Raw genomic sequence first — 22,676 nt, 5'->3', positions numbered from 1 at the left:
ACGTGGCTGGTCTCTCAAATGTGAGGTTTTGATGCCATTTACCTTATTTGTTTAATCCGTTTTTTGTTGGTACTAACTGATTTTAATGTATTCTGTATGTCAACTTGTTTTATATTATTTTTATCGCATTTAATTCTCCTTACTCTAATTAGTGCACAGCATTTTGTGACCCCTTGTTCGTGAAAGGTGTTTTATAAATAAACAACACTTACTTATATTTGGTTATATATGGGCATTTGATGGGATGTTGTAAGTTACTATTTTTCAGGGTAGCTAATCAGAATATAGTTGCTTAACAGCAGAGGAGCCAAAACGGCTAGTTTCAGGCTTTGGAAGCGCTGACGAGCTGCATCTACATCAAGTATAAGAAAATGTATTGTGGTGGGAAACACTACACACCCCATAGTTCAATATTGTCACAATACGATATTATTGCAATTTGTGATATTTTATGATATGCTAAGTATAACATATATTGCAATTTATCACCTCTTATCAACTGCAAATTATGTCCTCAAAGTTGAACTTTGTCAATATCCATTTTATCTAATAAAATAATGCTTTGTTGCAAAATGAGATCGTGAAACGTACCAACACTGTCGCTGAAACCTGCCATAAATGTTGCCATAAGACAAAGTCTGCTATAGGTCTGCGATCAGTCTTTGATTGAACTAAGTCAAGTTGGCAATTACATGCAATCTGTTTCTGATAATAAAGCAATTAAGTTTGATAATTGGCCGACAATCACGTTTGCTGGTGTCTACATAGACAGAAATTCACATTTCACAGTTACAATTACACTTAGCAACCTTCCTGTTCTATAGGAGTATAACTGGAATACAACCAGATGGCAACTGTTGATCCGAGTCCCCTAAAGTTGTGCTTTAAGACTCATTCAGACTAATGCCAACATGTTGATGTTGGCATTAGTCTGCATTTATAAATTAGATGGCAATTATTTGCAAACCTTTGATAATCTCTCTGAGAGTCCAAGGGTTGCTGTCCTATTTTCACTTGTGTGACTGAGTCATTACCTTGCTCTGAATAAGGAGATCGTTTTGTCACGCTAAGTGTGGCCAGTGTTGTTTGGCTAATGTTGTTTAAGGATCTGAGCATGAGGTGAGCCTTTGCGTTCATAGTATGCACAGAGTAATTTATTTAAAAAAAAATATTGATATCAACATTTGGTGTCTCTGTAATGATACAATATCGCCACATAAAACACTATGCTGTATGGATATATGCATGTTTTTTTTCCAAACCCTATGAATCATGCAAAGGTACTGTAATAGACCTCAAGACTAGAACTATGTAATTAAAAATAAGCATAATGGGTCCTGTTTAACTTTTAATTTGCCAGGTCAGAAGTAAGTGTTTATCTTAATTGCTAGTTCCAGGATGACATTCAAGTATAAAAAATAATAAATTTAGTTTAATATTTAATTATGCAACGATTGTAGACGTAATTAAGCTGTAACTGATCTCGGCAGCATCCAGTCCCACGCTTTGTCACTGAACATCTGTGTGTATGTGTCAAAGAAACGCCTGCTTAATGACGTAACAAATTCACTGCTTGGACTGAAATCTCTACACGGGGTCTTGTCGACGTGTTTAAACTAATGATGTTTGCATTGAATCGGTCATCGCTGCTCAGAGACGGCATGGTTATGGAGGACTGGATGGGTAAAACAGATTAAGAGGAAGCTGTTGTCAGTACTGGCTCGATGCCGAGCAAGCAGTTAGTGCAGGAACGGTGCCAAATGTGTTCAGTGCCAGCTCCCTAACAGGATGTTGGAATCTACATGGGTGTTGTGCCACCTTCCTGCATGAGTAATAAAAAATCTCAGTAAATACTTGATGACTCAGAGTAGCGCAAGGTGTAGTTTAGACTGCATGTCCGAGTCGGTAATTAAGAATGGCAGATGGGGATAAGATACTGAAGGCAGTGAGCCAGAAGTTTTCTGCAGGGAGGTGTTTCAAGTCAGCTTGATTGTTCAGCAGTTTCTCAGCTCACAGACAACAAAGCTTGTTGAATTTGAATTGTTCCATTTCTTTTTTCAATCATATGACTTTTATAGTGACTGCTGCTAAAGGGTAACACCGATCATCGCAAACAGAAAAAGCAGAATTGGTGTGAAAGTATTTAGTAGCAAAAGTGCGTCACATCTTAGTCTAATATGCCAGAAATGAGGAACACAAGAAAACTGAAATGCGTTTTTTTTTTTCTTCAGTAATCATGGGGTATGCAGTTTGTTGTTAGTCTGGTTCTCATATACTGTCCTGGTGCTGTAACGTACTCCACTGCTAATAGATTAATGTTAGCATTAGACAGGGGTAGGTGTGAGGGATGTTGAAAGTGAGTTGAATTTGGGCTCTTTATTATGCTTGTTAGTAACAAAGTACTAATGCCAATGTACAAGATGTTAGTCAGCAAAGGTAGCAGTCACTGTGGTTGTCTAAGTTGGTAAGTGTCCTGCAAAAGTTTGGACAGTAGCACAAATTGTGTTTCACTTTCACTACACTTTGCTGCTTCAGCACTTGAAGTACATCAGCTTTTCCTTGTCCACCCGCTTTTTAAGAATTGACCACGCAGAAAACACCTTTGACGATCCAGGACCAGTATGGTGACAATTTGCACATTTTCCAACATGGTGGAGGGCTATGTCAAAAGACCCGGAATCTAATTAATGTTAATTGACATTTTTAGGTTCATGGCCAGGAAAGTCCTCAGATGTTAATCTGATTGAGAATCTGTGGTCAGTCCTTGAAAAGTCGATGGAGAACCAGAAGCCCACAATTTGTGATCAACTTGGAGCGCTGTAGGGAAATGATTGCTATCAATCAGGGTTTGGCCCAGAAGCTGATATTCAGCATGCCAGAGTTGCACAGGTTATGAAGAAGGGTCAACACTGTAAACACTGACTCTTTGGAAAAATTCCATTTATTTAAAAATTTTAAAAGTCTTTATAATCTAAAAGAAAATCAAAATCCAAATGACTGACTATTAATTCAGCCCATAAATAACAGAAATATTAAACATGAACATGCTTTAATCAGTTCTATTCATAGGGAGGAGACTGATTTACTATACCATATGTTCCAAAACCCACTAAAGATATGTATGTGCGTGTGACAGCAATAGAGAGTATTGGGTTTCCTGTAGTGTCTCCTATAGCAAAGATAGAATGGTTTCAATACTCCAAACCCCTCATAGTGTTTCCTCTTCCTCACTGTCTGCCAGAGAAAGTGTTGCCCTCCCGTGTTGTATCACATGACCCCCAACTGCAGCTTATCTCTATCCAGAGGGGAGTATATATGTCCAAGTGTGTGAGCTTTGCTGAAGCTTAATGAAATTAATAGCTTAATTTCATTTAAATTAAATTACATTTTAATGTAGTTTACATGAAGCTTGTATCAGGAGTATAATTACATTTTTAGGTTGTGTGTATATAAAAACTAAAGGCTTCTATTGTCAGTGTGTCAGAGTCTGTATAAATGATGCAGCTCAAAACACTTGTTTGGTGAGTGGTGACATTTTGACTTCATCAGTCGGGGGAGTCTGCATGAAAGAAAGGCTTTACTGTTGACAGTATAAAGCATGAATCAGCACTGACTCTGCTTTAAAAGGACAGGAGAAGCAGCGTTTCTATTCAGCCTGTCGAATCCCAGTTAATTATGAGCTTATGTAAAAACACAGAGTTATTAAATGGGAAGATTTATGTACTAAAGTTAAGTGCTACGACAACATTTTAGCTCATTTTTTCTGCTTACTTTTACATTCTGCTATTTAGTGCTTAACTATAACTAAGCTCGTAGAACAATTGTTTGTGCCTAAATGGATCAAAAGATTTGTTTCAATGGAGTCAGAAGTATTAACTTGATATACAATTTCATCCACAATGCTAACTTCCATTACATAAAATAAAAAATAAACCTTTTTCAAAACACTACCCAAAAATGATAGCTGCCTTAACTTGTGGTCAATCACATGTTCAACTCACCAGTTAGTCACTATCTCAGAATGTTTGAGTGATCGTTCTCGGGTCATAAGTCAAATTTTTATAAATGATTAAGAGTATTTAGCCATTCTAGCATTTCTAAGAAGATTTTAATAGGGTTAGCAGTAGAGCTACTTTGAACCAGACGCTGTCATCACTGTGCTAATAAATCACTGTGGAAAATGTCCAGGCTAGCAGGAATGATTTTGTTGTGTAACGTCCTAGTTTTGTGTTGACATGCTAACATTTGCTAACAGCTAATTTGAGTGTGTTGCTTTTTCATGTATTTGGTTACAATGTAAGTTAAAATATCTGACCTAGTGATTTTAAAAAGACAAATTTCTGTCAGCTGTAAAAGTTACAAGGGTTTCTGTTTCAGGCAGTCATTATTTTGGTAACTTGAAGGTACAGTGTGTAAAAAATCACAGTTCAGCTTCAGTTCTGTTTTCTTACTGCTCCTAATTAGAGTGTGTTGTCCTAGTTACGGTGGCCGCTGTAGGACAAAAAAATAGAAATGTGATTTTTAGGATACTTAAGCCTGATATTAGCTTAGCTGGTATAATGTTAGCTTATAACCAGTTGCTGCTGTTTTTAACTGGCTTGTTGTTAGCTCTTTATACGGCGTACTACGTATGTACCCAGTCTCTAGATACATAAATAAAACGCTATTGGTACAGCAGGGACCAGTGTATTCAAGATGGTGGTGCAACATGGCGGCTTCCACAAACCAGCGCCCGCTCCTATGCATTTTTAATGGATTAATTCCAAGTTCATAACAATGCATCAATTTGTTGAAAGATGTAATTACACACTAAACAAAGTATATTTATGGGTACAATATCTAGTTTTTCTTTCGAATAATCTCAAAAAGTTCTAACTGTACCTTCAAATCAACTTAAATTGACTGTCATTAAGTAGTGAACAGAAAACCTCTTTTGTTTATACTAGAAGCTTCCGTAGTTGGTCCTCTCACCTCAGTTAGGCACAAGAACTGCTGCTCTTGTGCATTTGTGATGTTATAAGTGGCCTCTGTGCTCGGCTGTGTGTGCGCAGTTTATTTCTGGCCATTCCCGCACCCTCTAGAGACTGGGTGGTGGTTGTGTGACTTTATATGCCAGGGTGAGGGCCACAGCCATAAACTAGCTTCTCCCTATTGCGTAACAAAAATGTAAAGTCCCCTGGGATGGTGCGATGTTGCCCTCTGGCACTTTACAATTTTTTTTTGTCAATAGAAAAATGAGTGGCTAACTGTTTCAAGCCCCTGACACCAAAGATAAATAATTGACCTTCCCGTGGCTATTTATCACTTAAAAGCTGCCAGACTGTTGAGTGTGCGTATTTGTTTACAATTCACGCCTATGAGCTTGTATGTGGTTAGTGTGTGTTACTTTTCTGTTGCAGTGTCCACAGTTACATACGGGGTCTGTTTTCTCAGAGACAAAGGAGTTGTTTGTCGGGCGCATGCAGGCAAAAAGAATAGCCTGGTGTTCCTCCTCTGACACTGTAGGCTCCAGTCAGCTACTTTACTAGGTGGTGGGTGGACTGTGTCCTCATGTGTCTGTGTGAATCGCATTTTATTCATTCATGCTGCCTTCTCCTGCAGAGGGCCCCTCTGGCATTCCTACCCCAGCCCCCAGACCTGGTCTGGAAAAATGCCAAGTCATATCCAACATTGGAAGTTGCTTCCGGTAGTAGACTGCTCTAGGTATTGATTCAGCGGGGAAGAAGCTCGTGCTTCTGTTTTGGAGTTCCATTAAATCATTTCTGATAGATCCAGAATTGTGCTCATTAGTATTTTTGCAGAGTCATTAAAAAAAAATCTAATTCGTCTGACCGCGTGCAGTGTTTTGCAATCAGGGAATGTTAACTCAGTTCAGGTTGGTGCCAGCACTCTGTTTGGTCATGTATGTGTGTGGGTGGATTTGTTGGAAAGAGTTTGACTTCAGCTTCACCTTAGAAGATGTTTCATTTTCAGTGAAATAGGCTTTCATTTTCTTAAAGTTTGTGCTGAGTGGTAATAAATGTGTTTTAAATTTGCCATTACATAAATCAAGTCAACCACAAAGTTGTCATTAAGTATTATGTCTTCAAAATTAAAACATAATGCTCCTGGGAAGGAAAATTCCTAATGTAAAGGTTTATTATTACCCACAAATGTAAAATCTTGGCCCACATATAATTCCTCGTGATAGCTATAGTGATGAATTACAGTGGAGAGAGAGAGAGTGAGCTAGAGAGAGAGCTAGGTTGATGCTGGTGTCAAGGTTTGGATCCTTGGAAGGTAGAAATGTGTGGAAAGATCAGAAGTGACCACGTCAGAGGGACGGCTTAGGTTGGAGACAAAGTTAAACAGTTAAGGCTGAGATGGTTTGGACATGTGCAGAGGAGGGACAGGGGATATTGGCCAAAGGATGTTAAATATGGAGCTGCCTGGAGAGTACTAGGAGTAGGGTGAGATGGAGCCAGATGATCCGCTGTGACGACCACTAAAGGGAGCAGCCAAAAGAAGAACCGTGGAACCAGCTCTAGACTGGACACAGGGCAGCGTAATGATGCAAAAACGAACTCGTCCTGAAATAAATTATTTGTTACTTATGAAAGAACCTTTGTTTCATGTCGTATACCTAGAAATTTTTAAGTAAGTAATTAAGTAATTTCCTGAGTTTTCACAACTCAGCTAACAACTCTTTCTGGCATCGCTACATTAGGGAGCTCTGAGAGTACACAAACATCCACGGTGCTAGTGCTTGTAAGATTTCATGCAAATACAGCACATCTGCATTGAAGCAACATTCAGACTCTTTGTAATGCTTAATGAAGTCAAAACTTGTTAAAACATATCCCTTTTTTTGTTTGTGTATAAACATTAAAAATATATATATATATATATATATATATTATATATTTTTTGTAACCTTCAGCAAGGAAAAAACGCCAAGGTCTGGTTTCGTCAATGGATGGAGATGAAATCATGTAGGGACGCACTAACCCTGCAGTGCCACAGAGTTGTAGCTCAGCATAATCTCACCTCAATGGATTGGGGCCCTCGTCTGTATGCGTTTGACCTTCTTTCGTCAACTTGAGAGAAGGATCTACAACGACAGAGCCAACACTGGAAAGAAAACAGTGTTTCTGTGGGTCAAATAGTGCAGGTAAGAAACTTCAGTGCACGTATTTGCTCGTACCTCCAGTATCTTAGACTATAGCACTATTGCAGTGCCCATTGCATTTGGGTGTGACTGTTTTTATGCCTAGTTTTCATCATAGTGTACATTGCTTCAACACTTCACATGTTTGTGTCTTTTTGACACGCTGTGTCTGTGTGTATGTGCTCACTATGCAAACATGAGGTCATGTCAAACATTGACTCTGCTTTGGTCACCAACTCATGGAGGTCTAGTCACCTATTCACCTTTTGAAAAGGATCAAATTCCTCAGATAATGTCATCAGTGGTCATAATGTTGATTTTAAGTGTGTGTGTGTGTGTGTGTGTGTGTGTGTGTGTGTGTGTGTGTTTTAGTTGAAGATAGATGTGGCTGACCATTTCCTGTTTCATAATGCTTTTGTTTGTGTAACCAAAAGGGATCGGTCACGTCCCAGCTTAGTTTGTTTTTCTGGTCGCAGCCACTGAATAAGAATTCTTAGCTGATGAGGTAGAGTTAGGAGGAAGTGAGAGTCACACTGGTGGCTTTAATAGAAACCCTTGTATTCCACTGCCACAAACACAGACCCACGCACAGGATGCCTGCCAGACACTCCCAAGCAGGTGTCTGCAGAACTCAGCAGAAAGAGTAATACTGCTTATGGTTGAGTTGTTCTTTGCTTTAATGAAAACAAGCCAAACAACTGGATGTTGCTGTCAGGTTTGGTGTTTCTTTATCAGAGGCAGACTATAAGCAATGCAGACTGTATGCACAATTAAGATGACACGTGTGCATTCACACTCTCTTGATTCGGGACTGGAGTGTTCTTGGCTCGTGCGTGTAGAACAGCACTGCACTGTTTCGAGTCCTGTTCATGGATAAGGAGAGAAGATGAATTCTGATTGTAAAACTGATTGAAAACATCACATTTCCTTGTCTAAAACTCCACTTGGTGCCTTATTTTGCGAGTCACTTGGGTTCTGCTGAGATTTGCGAGTTCATGTCATGAAAGAATCCGTCTGGCCAGGCCTACTGGTCAGTTTGGACCAGCCGGTGGCAGCTTAGGATGTGTTTTAGTGTGACAGTAAATAGATACCATCACCTACAAGGAAAAAAAGATTCCACAACGGATCTTTTTGTCGTGTTCCAGATGTTTCTGTGTAACAAACCATCACCTGCCTTAGGTTTCCTTTACATAGTAAAATGTCTAATGGAACAACAAAGAGGCCTGAAGTTAATGAGGTTTTTGATCCCATATCTGTTTAAAGAGAATGAGAGATGGAGGAGAGATAGCTTGTGATGCTCTTAAGAAAGTATCCTATAGTTCCTGACAAAAAAGTGATTCTGTGGCCCTGATTTGATTAACAAACTCAACTGAAGGACAAGGAGACGTGGACAGAGACGGAGTAAGCATGTGGACGTCTAGAAATGGATATTCTGCTCTATTTTGGAGCAGAGAGGTAAAGCGGAAGCTCCCAGAATAGTAGCAGTGATCAGTGAGTGTGCTTTTTGTGGAGTGTCTCTGAATGCTTGAAGGGCCTTTTGGGGCCCAGACTGACAGAGGAGAACTTGGAGGAAAGGGAGCCTCTGGGAGTCAAAGTGTGTGCGCGTGTGGGTGTGAGACAGTGTTATTCTAACCATGAACTTACATCCGGCTGGCACTCCATACACTCCCACCCCCGCTCCACTTCTCAGTCCAACTACCTGCAGGCGAGTTGTCACATGACCTGCTGTTGGTTTCATTCCTCCTCTGGCTTTTCCTTTTCCTTTCACCATTCACTCTTTTAATAATCCCTTCTCTTCTCCTGATCTACAAATATTACATTACCAGACCCCCTGAGGACTGGCGTGCTGTCTGTGACTTCCTGGTGTATTGTATGTCCGGCCTGTTGTCAGTGCGTCGGGTTTCCTGACTAAGTGTCCCTGTAATAGATCACCTTGTGACACTGGTAACACAGTCGCACAGCTCTGGGGTAGAAGACTTGAGCCTCTTATAATCTGAAATCAGTCTCTAAAAGATAAACGTCAGGGTGCTGACCTGCATCTTCATTTGATTCGTCTTCTTCATACCTGTGACAGGATTAATCACTGAAGTTTCAGGACATCCAGGAACCAAGAAGTCGACTTCTATAGGATAATAGCTTAGAAATGTTTATGGAGTGACTAACTGGTGGCTTGTTGCATATCATATAACCTTTTACATCCTGCCAATGGAAAGTAACAAGGAAGGAAAGTTTTAGCATTGCCAGTTTCTTTTGTTTGGTCCATTGATCAGGAGTTTATGCACTAGCATCAGTGCAAGGGTTGCCACGCTGTCCACCAGCCCCTCTGTTCATCCACCGTCTGAGACAAGCCGTTTCTGCTCCCTTGAAGCCATCTTTCTTCTGATTGGTTGTCCTCAGTTAGTGGTTGGCTATGCTCACAGCAGGAACTGTGGGCTTTCACATATGTTTATTTGAATCTGTGGTCATGTGTATTTTAGCATTTTAACAGTGTATGCACGACTGTGGAAAAACCTACAACCCCAATTTCAAAAATATTTGGATGATGTGTAAAATGTAAATAAAAGCAAACTGCAATCATTTGTAAATCTCAAGTCCAAATTTCACAATAGAACATAAAAAATGTACCTTTTTAAGAAGATTTTGAGTGTTTTTAATTTGACGGCAGCAACAGGTCTCCAAAAAGCTGGAAAAGGAATTGGTACTAAAAAGAAACAAAAGAACATTTTAGAACTAATTAGTTTATTTGTGAATAAAGCAGTAACATGATTGGGTATAAATAGCATGTTTGGAGTTTCTCTTATGTAAATATGAGCAAAGGAAAATCTGAAAAAACCCACCAAAACGTGAAATTGTAGAACATTTTCATAATAAAGTTCCTCAACAAGAAATTATGAAGACTTTGAATATCTCATCATCTACAGTACATGATGTCACAAAGAAATTCAGAGAATATGGAGATTTTTTAATAAAACACTGCATTAAAAAAGGGCACGATTTAGTTGTGGAAATCACTGCAGGGACTCAGGATGACTTACAGGAATCACTGTCTGTGGAACATGGATATGATGGTTTGGAGGTGAATCAGTGCCCATTGAACTGGCAGCTTGAAAATCTGGGAAGACACCATCAGTATTGAAAGCTATATACAGGTTTTAAAACAACAAAGCTCCCATCCAATCGATGTATTTTGCGAGGAAGGTCTCGCATGTTTCAGCAAGACAATCCCGACCCTCGTATACTGCAGCTGGTAGAAGAGTCTGGGTGCCGAAGTGCAGCCAAGAGCTTTCACCAAATGGAAACATTTAAAAGAAAATCAAAAAAAATATTATCATCTAAAATATGACAAAGAAGACACAGGACTGTTGAGCAGACAAGAATGGGAAACGTTCGTCTCCCAAAAGTCCAGCAGATGGTCTCCTCGGTTTACAGACTCCTGGTAAAAGAAGACAGGATGCTACACAGGGGTAAACATGGCCCTGTCTCAAAAAAGTTGGAACGTGATGCTGCCATCAAATTCAAAGTGATAGTAAATTTTTTAAGTTTTAAACATTTGACATGTTCTGCGTGGAATAAAATATGAGTTTATGAGATTTGCAAGTTTTTATTTAGGTTTTATTTACATTTTACACAGGATCCAAACTTTTCTGTTACTGGGTTTGTAGTTTCAACTGAGGCATACATAGTTTAGTATGCATGTGATAATACGAACTGAAGAATTCACATTGTCGTCACACACAGAAACGCACACATGGCTGCAGTGTATAGAGTGTGTTGTGTTCCTTATCTTTCACTCTCCTGATCAGAGGGACTGGAAGAGTAGCTTACATATTGACCACACACACCCACACTCATTGCACATGATGATGCAATTCTTCTGACAGGTCCTTGACAAAGCCTACATCTCACACTGCTTAAATATGTCTTGTTAAGTATTTTTACAGAGATGACAGTTTGAAACTTTTGATATTTTGTAAAAAATCTTTATATATTTATTTTAATGTTAGAGGTGTAATGTTGTGGTAATGTTGCAGTCCTTAGTGTGAGCTTGTTTGTGAGGCCTTGGTGAGTGTATCGGTTGAAATCATTAAGCTGGTATTTTACCTGTGATCTTTACCAACTTAAAGGATAAGCATGACATCCATTCTAGGCTGGGAGGTTTTGTTTTTCTAAAAATAGAAGACATTGCATCCTTCACAGCTGCAGACAGACATTGCTAAGAATGATTAACATCTGAGTTTGAGCAATAGTCTGTCATCTATTGTTGTTTCTACTGCTGTAGTTTAGTTATTGTCTTTGCTGTCGTCAGAAATATCCCGAAAATCATCATCTCGATGAAAACTGTATATATAATTTTTATTGTATGTATTTCTGACACGCACACGTGAGCACACTGTGTTAATGTTAGTGAGTTTTGTCTGTACTTAAGCAGCATTTGAAATATATGGATGACTAAATATGAATTAAGTCATGTCAGTATTGTTTTTCTTCCTCACACTGTCTTTAAAAGAAGAACTTTCAGGTACAACAACTCAAATTAAACAAAAATGCTTTGAGAGTGACTTCCGTCACTGTCTCACACTGCCCCCCTGTGGCCTGAGGAAGAAATGATAAGCAGACGTATGGTTTCAGTTAACCGAACGGCTTCATCCAAGCACTTTGTTACACGTTAGAAGTAGAAAAGTGACGTCAGCGCCAGCATGTCGTGCTTAAAAAGAGGACATTTAGTTTGGATTAATGGATTTTTAAATGTTGTAGGACATTTATTAAAGAATTGATAGATGGATAGTCAGTGGATATGCAGCTAATTAAATGTTTTTCTTTTAAGATGACATTTGTTGACTTCAGGCTCTCATTAAGTGAGAATTTATTAATTCTTCTGAACTGCTGACCATAAAATGCATAAATTAAATACATTTAATACCTTTGTTTATTGGAAACGATCACGTTTTCATGAAAACAAAAACAAATGGATTAAGTAATAATAAATTGTCACTTAATTATTAGCCAAGGATAATTGTTACAGTGTGTCAAGTGCATTCAATGAAGCAGTAAATTTTGAAACTCTGTACTTTGTACTGTAGTTTCCGTAACAGAAAGATTGATTTAATCATCTTCCATGTTGTCTAACGTTACGGCTCAGCTTTAACTAAAACTTAGGATCTGCATTCTGTGAACGGCTTGTCTGGCATGTGAGCTGAGGCTGTGAATGAGCTGGTATGTTTGGTGTCATTTCAATGACACACACACACACACACACACACACACACACACACACACACACACACACACTGTCAAAGCCCCTGGCATGATGTATGGCCAGGCATCCAGATGGCACTGAGCGCTTTAGCCTCTGGTGGTATGCATACTTCCTCACCTATGACCTTGGCACAAATGCGCACATGCAGATTAAGTGAGACCCGAGAACCTCGACCCATTCTCTGCTCCCTCTGATCCTGTCCTCCTTTTTATTTCCTTTTTATTTTTGTGTGTCCCAGTCACACCCATGAAGATTTACAGCTAAATCTCAGTCATCATGAATTTTTACTTACATTCACAAACCTGAATTCTGATCTTAAGTTGTGAATATGTTATAGACGTTTCCTTAAATGATTATTTGCAGCAGCGTTTTTATTTGATTAAAAATGCTGATTGTAATATTGGTAGTAACATTATTTTTGAAAAACAGCAGTGAAGAGGAAGAGGAAGCTCAGATTTACCCAATGTGAAACTAAGACACGCGACATGGAATTAGGGGGAAAAGAGGAAGGGGAACAACTATTGAAGGAGGTTAAAGTTATGAGTTTCAGTACCATGTCAAATGTTCACAAGGCAAAATATAACATGTGTGTTTGTGGGAGTAAAAATTATCTTTGTTTTTTCAAAAGAATTGGAGGCTCTGTGAAAGCAATATGTATTTGCTTCATGTTAAATTCTATCACAACTTACTGTATTTATCGTCCTAACCTAGCATCCTTATCAGCTTGAGTTACTCTAAACATGTGTGTATGCCTGGTCAGAAGTATGCATGAAGTAGAGAACAGGATGCACATGGTTTATCTGGCCTTCAGTGTTGTTCTGCACGTTTTAAATGACCCTCTTAAATCCCAGCTGTTTGGGCTGATGGGACAGTGGAAAGCAAACACCACGCGCACTCGTGTGCCCCTTTAACACTTCCTAGAAAGACAACATGAGAGCTGAGGATTATAAAGCTCGGAGGTCTATCTGTCTCTTAGTCTCAGTCACACTCTCACACACACACGTTCAGTCTTTGTCTCCTCATCGCTCTCCCACACACACACATGCACACACCTCTGTCCGCAGTGGATTTACTGAGCGTGCCTGCTCGCCCGTGATCCATGTGAAATGGAAATCTTTCTACGAAAGGGGTGATTAGAAAGGATTTGTTGAGGATAATATTTCTCATGACAGCTATGAAATATTGTGAGTGAATGGAAATCATTAAAGGGCTTGAATCAGTGCCCAGCTGCGATTGATCCTAACAGTGAGTTTGCTGGGTCAAGGCCATGGGACAGGCCATATTTCAAGAACACCATTTTCATTAAGTTTCCACTTTTAGACTGTTACTGCTCGAAACTCAAGTTAGAGGCCGGTGGTGACGGCTTACTGAGAGAGAAGAGATGCTTTTGTTCATAGATGGGAGAAAACAGGTGGGAATCACTAGACGCACCATAATATGATGTTATCACGACACTTCACTGACAATATGATATTGTTGCAGTTTTTAATATTTTGCAATATGCTGAGTATTGTGATAACATGTGTTGCAATTTAGCAAATTATGCTTTCAAAGTTCTTTTTTTTCCCACCCCTAATAACCAGGGGGATCTAAACCAGTGTTACAGGTAAAGATTGTACTATAAAACAATAAAAATGCTAACGGAGCCACTGTGCCACATATCCACTGTCGGCACCCCAGGCCATAGCTTCATCAGCTTCCTCTCTCCTTGCTGAATCAACATTTTCCAAGCAGCAGTGAACTCAGCATTGCAGCAGCAGAGCCAGCAGTCAAAGTTCTTCTTTTTTTTTTTTTTTGTGTCCCGTTTGGATCTTTAGCCATCAGAATTGTTGTCTTAAGGCCAAGAAAGATGCCAAGCGGATTTATTTTACCAAGTGGATCATCATGGCCTTGCCATATTGGTCCATTTGATTGACCTTTATTATAATTATGAATTTATTTTATTTTCAGTTGCTACAAACGGGACAGACATGACTGGGGGATAGGACAGGGAGAAAGAATGAAAGAAAGAGAGGGAGAGAAAGAAAACCAAAGGGGAGAAGAGACGGTGAGAAGGGGGGGAAGAAAGAAAAAAAAAACAAACAAACAAAAAAAAACACCTGGTCACCTGTATGGAGAAAAAAAACAGAAGAGAAAGCAAACAACAAAGAGCAACATAATAAAAAAAAGCACCATCACAATAAACTAGCTAGCAGTAGATATCAGTAGATACTAAATAATAAACGATATTGTGCAGCACGCAAGATAGACAGCGCACAATGTGCTTTGAGGCAGCAGCCAAGAAAGCTGTAGTCCGCGTCTGTGAAACCCGTGTGTACACCTGTGTGCATACCTGTGTGGATCAGCATGCTTGCATTCCAAAGGTTTCTCCATGTAACGATCTGCTAGGGAGTGTGGGGGGCCACAGCCCCGTCCTCCAGGGATGAAGCAGGTATGGAGGAGATCAAAACTCCAGACATCCAGAGGCCCCCAGAACACAAGAGACCAAGGAAGACCAACAGAGGGGCAGCCGCGCCACTGTCCCAGTAAGAGCTGAGGAGAGTCCCAGATGAGGGCTCACTCAGCAGCCGCGGAGCAGAAGCCAGGGGGAGTTGCAGTGACGCGCCCGTGAGCTCCGCCGGCAGCCAGCTGTGCCTGAGTGACCGAGCCCCAGGCCGAGAGGCCGGGGGCACCCCACCTCCGAAGTGGCCCGAGCGAGCCCCAGGCTCCAGGCCCCGATAAGCGGCCGCCAAGGAGTGAGCCGGTGTGTACCCGGACGCCCATCCCCGACACAAAGAACCACCAACGCACCGATGTCTGAGGGAGTCCGCCACTGGCAGGGGAAGTGGTCAAAGTTCTTCTTTAGTATCGTGGAGTAGTGAATCATACCATAGGATTTACAGTGGTTTTCACAGTCAGTGAGCTGAAGTCATCCCTTAAGGGGAAAAGATTTGGTCTCTGATGAGAAGTTGTGGGTGGGTGGACGTCGCTGCCATTTACTGTACGGAGAAATGTCTTCTTACATGGGTGCTTCTTACTGCTGGGATCCCAAATTAGCTGTAAGCAGAATTTATCTGGGACCTTAAGAAGAAACAGGTCTGTAATTAGATTAGATAGAACTTTATTAATCCCTCGGGTGGGTTCCTCTGGGAAATTCAAATACAATGTAACACTAACCCACGTTGCATGTCTATAGAATTAAGTTTGAAATGGTACTTCATTATTAGAATATTAGTATTCCTTTACAGGTAAAAGCCTTCTTTGTCAGGACTCAGTGTTTTATTGTGGAGAATAGAAATCACACTGACCATTTGACAGACAATAGGTCTGTTGGTAGAAAAATATACTGATATTAGGGAACTAAGCCAGCAAAGAAGATCTTGTTAGCCTGTGTTCTTTTAATTTTTTTAATTAATTAATTTATTTTTGCTGCATGTGATCATTCATTATTTGTCTTGCATTGGTTGTTTTTAACCGGCAAGAACTGGCAGTTAATTAATCGTGAGGAATAGAAATAAGGCGTCATGTTTTGTCTGAGCTGTTTGCCGGTGATTCTGAAAAGACAAAAAGAGAGATAATGTGAAGGCGCTGCACTGTCGTAGAAAAAGCAACTGTGTTATTGAAAGAGGAAGTCAAGAGTGGCAGAGAAAGTATGTGAAACTGGTGCAGAACGTGTGAACAGCGAGACAGTGGTGAGGTGTGCAGTAGATGTGACGGATGAGTTGAAGGTGGGGGTGCGATTACATCAGGAATGAGCTCTGGGCACCTTCTTGTTTGCGATGGTGATGGGCTGAAGTAAAAGAGAGCCTGGAGAGGTGGAGTTATGCAATGGTGAGAAGAGGAATGAAAGTTAATAGAAGCAAGATAGAATACATGTGTGTGTGAATGAGAGTGAGGTGGATGGGAAGGTGAAGATGGAAGCAGCAGAGGTGGTGAAGGCAGGTCAGTTTAAATACCTGGGGTCATCCAAACCAAGATGGTGTGAACATTTAAATATGTTGAAGAATGAGCTGCCAGACAGAAGGGAAAGAGGAAGATCACAGAGAGAAGCTGTTGTTGTAGTGAAGGAGGACAAGCTGAGGAGGATGCTAGCAATAGGCTGAGACAGAGGTAGAAGTAGAGGTATCCCTTTCATTGAACCGCAGGTAGATACATAAAGGAGATTAAACTTTTAGAGACAAGTCTGTTTTGTTTTGTTAGAGTGAAGATTTCAAGCTTTAATTCCTCGACACAGTGTAAGTCATTCTTTATTTTTTCCCCTAATGAAAAGTTTCCTTTCAGGTGAAGGCTGCCAGATAATTGGGAAATCTTAGTCTGACAGTAAAAGTGGTTTTATGAGTCACATGGACTTTTTTTTAATGATAAGATGCAGACACACTGAAGCCATACATTTGGTTTTGATAGCTGATGACCTGTCGTTCTTTTTAGAATCTGTAACTAATTCAGAAACTATTCTGCAGATTAGCTTATCTATGACTTGGATAGGTACTATCATTGGACATCTGTTCATGCAAATAATATAATACAAATTCAAAAGAAATGTAATACTTTCCACTATATTACTCACACACTCATACAGTGCACCAGAGCTATACTGTCAGTTACTACCCTGATTATGTTTCCACCATACAAGCCCCACAATCGGGAGTAGACATCGGGGATTTCATCCAGCTCCTGTTGAAAAGCTTAGTGTTGCCCCCAGAGCCTCAAGCCTACCTACCAACAGTCATAAAGAGAGGAGGGACCCAGGATTTGCAGTCCTTTTAGTCTTTCAGGATGCTTAACAGTCTCTTAAAGGTAGGTTTAAACAGGCTGTGATGCTTGGGCTGGGAACACTTTATCATTACACCCACAGCTTGTCTGCTGTGCTCTCCATCACGGGAACAGAGAAGGCGTTTACATGTTTTAACAGGCTCAGCTCTGTCCCCCTTGACGCGCGCACACACACACACACACACACACACACACACACACACACACACACACACACACACACACACACAAGATGAGTGTATTCTGATGATGCTGGTGAATGAGCAATGCACTTTATATTATCCACATGTCCAGAAAAAATGCAATCTTTTCCTGCAAAACAAAAGCTCTACTTTTAAGGTTGACGGGTGCTTATCATCGGCTACAAACCGATTTTTTTAAAATTCAGGTTGGTGCGGAAAAATATTTTCACAGCGTCCTTCACCGTTGCCCTTCACTCTTATCAGTCTGTGGAGCAGCCTATAACTGAGTGTGTTAACTTCATCAGGGGGCAGCTGGTGGGCAGCAGTGACCCGGCATAACACCGCAGCTCAGCACCGCTTCATTTATCATGGCCTCAATTCACCGCAGATCCCTTCTGTTTTCTCGTCTCTCCTGCGGCTCAACTTTTCTTTCACTGCCTCTTACTTTGGACAGTTTATGCAGTTAAACATTTCAGATGAACAGGAAAGGTATCTGCTGTTACTCAGCAGTGCTGTGTTGTTTATACTGCACTGTACGGGTTTTTTCATTTCGTTCTGTATGCCTACACGTTTGACATGATTCAAGAAAGTTAGAAACTGAATGGACAAATGTATCATTAGACACTTTAAAGAGAGAAATACACTGATGGAGGGCTCGCTGTATGACCCCATTTCAAAATGTGCGCTTCAGCGCTCTGTGAAAGTCTGCATGGAAAAATTGTTTAGGAATTTTAGAAAAATGTGTATCAAAGTAAAACATGCTTAAAAAAATCACATTCATAACTAAATGGTACCTGCAGTCTGAGTTTCTTGTGGAAACTATGGATGCCTGCTTGTTATCAACCCACAGTTTGAAAATCCAATACCCAGAGTGGGTATTAATCAGTGGCTACTGCGTTGCTTAGTTTAACTTCTATGAAAACACCATTGAAGCACAGTTTTAGAGAAGCCTGTGCTGCCATACATCTTTCTTTCAGGGCAGACTTTCCTTACTTTAGGAAAACAAACACACCCGCATGTATTGCAGGAGTTGGCATCTGGATGCTGAATTAACCTCCATCCATTCCAGACCAATTCCCAGGCTCTGAACTGCTAAGCAGTTAAAATCCTGACTTTCAAAACTACAGCAGCTGGTAACCTCAGTTCTCAAATACGTGCAGAATGTTGTTAAGATCATAGGCAATGCAACACTGTGAAATCCCACCCGTTATGACTATTTTTAAAAAATGTTGTTGTCCATTAAGGTTGAAAGCTCTTGAGATTTTTTACTCCACTAAAAAAGTAAATTCATATAAAGAGGTTTCATTTAAGATTGAGCTGTAAGAGGGATGGAATAATAAAACCCGAATCCATAGCAGGGGTAAAAGAGGAGAGGTCAGCATGTACTGCTAGAGTATGAGTTGATATTACTGCCCTATAAATACACTAAAAACCTGGACACAGTAGGTGTCTGAGGACCTGATTTATAGTAAATGCAGAATCGCTGACCTACAGTGTGTGTAACTGTGTATTATGAATGTGTGCATCCAAATCGTATCACTTACATTTGCAGAAATAATTATGCGCAAACCATGTGTTTCTTTGGAGGCGTACGCATATCACGGCTGATAATTGATTTTATATTCAGCTCTACTCTTCCAGCAATAATGGAAATGACATAATCGAGATAAAAGGTTTATTCTGCAATTTTTTTTTCTAATGCAAGTAAGGTAAACCACGACATTTTGGATTTCGATTTTGAGCGAGAAACAAGAAAATAAAAGAAAATTGACAAATTCTAACTTTAAAAAGTGGTGACGTCATGGTGACGTCAATATTGACCAAAATAATAATTTTTTAACTTTAATTACGCAGTCTTGCTACTTTTGTTCCACTGCTGTGTTGTGTTGCGTGCCTCTCAAATTTGCAGAAGTCTGCTTCCGGAGGACCAGATCACAGAAAAGAGGAAGAGGTGGAGGAATGAGAGCAAAAAATGAATGTTGTGCAGTGGGCCGTAAATAACTGGCCTAAGGACATCAGCAGGACTGGAGTGGAGATGGAGAAGAGAGCGAGAGGAGGCAAAACAAAAGAGGGGCGAGTGTTAAGGATATGAAAGTGGAAGGAATAAAGAGTGACATGGACTGAGGGGAGGAGGAGATCATGCATGCGTAAACAAATACTCTGTGCTGTCCCAGAGTGCTTTAAAGATTTTTTTTTTTTCCTCAATGGCATCAGTTGGAGCGATGGGGAAGTGTCGTGTGTGCGTACGCAGACGCACATGCGTTGTTCTTTTATTCTATTTTCCTCTTCACCCAGATGTCCACACAGCAAGGTCCAGATGGCTTGGATGTCCTCTATACTGGAGAGCTTTACACACACAAACACAGACAAAGCAGCATGGCCATGTTTTTCTCCCTCTCAGAGGGAAGATTAACTCTCCTCATTAGGGCTCCCTCCGCCTCTCCACCTCTTGCCTGACACTCTCCTCCCCCTCCCTTTCCTGTTGGCTTGACTTATTCTCATTGGCTGCTTTTATCAGGACCACAGCTGAGTGGATCACCATGGCTACAGGACACGGGAGCGGGGAGGAGGTGGGATGGGTTGATGTTGCCACGGTAATAGAAGAGGCGACCACTCGCCAAATCATCGAGTGGGGGAAAAAAAAGTGGAAGCTTGTGGAAAGCGGGTTAGAGGGTTAGGGCTCGAAAGGAGAGGAGGGGGGGAAAACAATAACAACAGGCGAGGGATTAGGCATCGACCGAGCAATCAGGAAGTCCATTTAGGACAAAGCAGAGTCCAAAATGCTCCCAGACTTCAGTCAGCATCGTTAGAGCCGAGCCGCTGGAATGAATAAAAAAACCACACAAAGAAGGAAGGAGCTAATTCAGGTGAAAAATAAAAGACGTCACCCGGACGACCGCTGCCACTGCTTGCTGTGATTTTTTTTTTTCACTGCCGATGAGTAAGAGGAGGTAAGCTGGTCATGGTAGTGCCTGGGGCATGGAAATGGAAACGGAGAGAGCCGTCGCTGGATATGAGGAGCATGCGTCAGCATTAAGGAAGGGTGAACAAGAGTCAGAGAGAGAGAGAGAGAGGCAGGCAGTGACAGCAGAGATGAGCACAACTGAGCACAAGAGAGAGATTGAGGTTAGAAGCTGATGCGAGGATACAAGCGGAGCCTGTTAGACTTTTCACCTTCTGTGCCACACCTTGGCTTCATCCTCCTATCACTCCCACCTCTTGACTGCAGCAGCTCCAAGGACCCAGGCTGGAATTTCATTGTCTGAGGGACAATAATCCTCGCTGAATGACTTCTGAATGATCATTTTCACACCCCAGAAGCTTCTTAATGCTGCTGACATATGAAAAGGACAGACCGTTCAAGAGGATTGCATTCTGTATATCTTCTCAAAAGCGGAACTACTCCTGCCTGCGCGAACTGAATTGAGTTCTTCTGAAAACTGTTTCCATGAGGATTAGCAGCTTTGTTTTCAGAGACTAGTCAGTTCCTGTCACAAAGGTGTGAAAATGAAGAACTCATTGTCCGGCCATTTTAAACGAATGCTGACTCAACCTAAACGATGAAGACAATGAAGGTGGTATTACTGGATGCAGGAGTGACAGCAGAGTTAGCAGAGTAATAAGACGTATTGTGCCAGGCGTTGCGGAATAATGCAACGCCGCTCCGTGAACGACGCCCAGAATATCGCACTTGTCTTCCTGCATGGATGTCGAAGCAAGCTGACTGACCAACTGAGTGTGTGGGTTGCTCACTGGGCTGGAGCAGCAGCTATTTGAGGACACGTAGCACCCGAACAGGTACCGGCTGGGTCTCAGAACTCCACCATGGGGGAGACGGCAGAATACCAGAGACTGCAGGAGACAACAGAGTCGGATTACCAAAGGCTGCCTAGCGATGATGAAGAGGTAGACCTGTGCAGTTCCCTTTATTTTACAGTAGTAGGTAATAGTAGGTAATGGACTAATTTCAGCCAGCAGTATGAACCTGTCAAACGGAAATGAAATGATGATTTATGCTTTCGTAGGTGTCTCTGTATTTCAAATCATTGCCATTGTGAGCATTTATCTTGTCTTGTTCAGTGTCACACTGGCCGTGTCATGTCCAAAACACTTTGGTGAATGTACAAAGCTGTTTTCCTGTGACATGGCTTTCACTCCTCAGTCAGTGTCGGGCCGGGTTTCCTGACATTTCAGCATCCTTTTTCCCTTCGTGTCAGTTTGCGTACTGATGGATTAGCAGCACCTGATCAGGTGATCAAGGTGGTCCATCATTTTTAGTGTTAAATAATGTGGAAAATTTATAAGCTTTTTTTTCCTTCCCCCAAACAGACTCTTTGACACGTCAGAGCATAAGGGGTAAACAAAGACAGGTGTAACTACTGGATGCCACTAAGTTTACTTTAGTTTCAGTGGCATTGCGTGTTCATTGTCACACTATCCCGGCTTGCTGAAACACAATATTACAACGGCCATTGTTCTTAGTAACACCTGTGGCAAGACATACGTCTACTGAGGGGAAAAAAGTCTGGTTGGATTGTGCGAACATAACTCCACTTCAGAGATCTCCCAAAGTGCTCATTCATCTGTCAGATAGTACTAGCTCTTTTACCCATGTATGTCAGTAGCGCCCTGCTCAGCCACCACGTACCCACGCACAACACACGGCACTTCTCGCCCACACACGAGGCCGAGTTATTGCATGCAGAGCCATGAGGTCACTGATGAAGTGCTGCAGAATGAGGTTGGTGAGAGGCAAACTATGACATTTATACCCTCCCACCTATTCTGCAAAGCCGCACACAAACACACACACACTATTTCAGAAATACTGTGAAGGCCCGACTCTTTTTTTTTTTTTTTTGGCTTTTAGGCTGGCCATTTAATTTCCACATCAAACCATTGTGAAACATCTCTGTTGCCTTTTTTTAATGTTTTCAACATCAGAAGAAAATGTGTAGAATCACTGAACTCAGAGCTAGATAAATAAGTTCACCAGGTCGGTAATTCACCGTTTTACCCTTTTTTGTAGAGATGTTGTAAACTGAATAGTTTCAACAGTCTGCAAGGGCATTACATGTCAGGGGTGTGTGTTGCTGTCATGTTTAGGCTGGAATAGATTATTTAAAATTAGGAGTTGGCTTAAAGAAGCAAGAAAAAACTGGTGTGAAATATACAGTGTTGATAGTTTGGTCTTTACTGTATTTTCAATGTGATTAAAATGTGGCTAAAGCAGTTATTACTGGTAACTAAAACTAATTTTGAAAAAACAGATGAAAGTACAATAAAGGTAAAAATTGGACTTGAAACGTATTGTGAATAATAATAAATAAACAAAAAA

General features: G+C 40.9%; 1 protein-coding gene across 5 annotated transcripts in view; it reads left to right on the top strand.

The window, feature by feature from the left end:
• The first annotated feature begins 6,919 nt into the window (after positions 1-6,919).
• tnk2b (tyrosine kinase, non-receptor, 2b) overlaps positions 6,920-22,676 on the top strand; it is a 44,706-nt gene continuing 28,949 nt past the window's right edge. For 2 of the 5 annotated variants that reach the window (XM_005948922.3, XM_042214298.1), the window contains exon 1: positions 17,371-21,244. In XM_005948922.3, coding sequence (XP_005948984.1) covers positions 21,164-21,244 — 81 coding nt within the window. In that variant the 5' untranslated portion in view covers positions 17,371-21,163. Of the gene's footprint in view, positions 7,151-17,368; positions 21,245-22,676 lie in introns of those variants that run through there. The other 3 variants (XM_042214300.1, XM_042214297.1, XM_042214296.1) reach the window with 3 other exon arrangements.

Source organism: Haplochromis burtoni, unplaced genomic scaffold (genome assembly GCF_018398535.1).
Source record: "Haplochromis burtoni strain Fernald_Lab_line unplaced genomic scaffold, NCSU_Asbu1 Contig_546, whole genome shotgun sequence".
In the NCBI taxonomy this organism is placed as follows: domain Eukaryota; kingdom Metazoa; phylum Chordata; class Actinopteri; order Cichliformes; family Cichlidae; genus Haplochromis; species Haplochromis burtoni.
The sequence above is the reverse complement of the archived record's forward strand: the minus strand, read 5'-3'. Positions and strand labels throughout refer to the sequence as shown.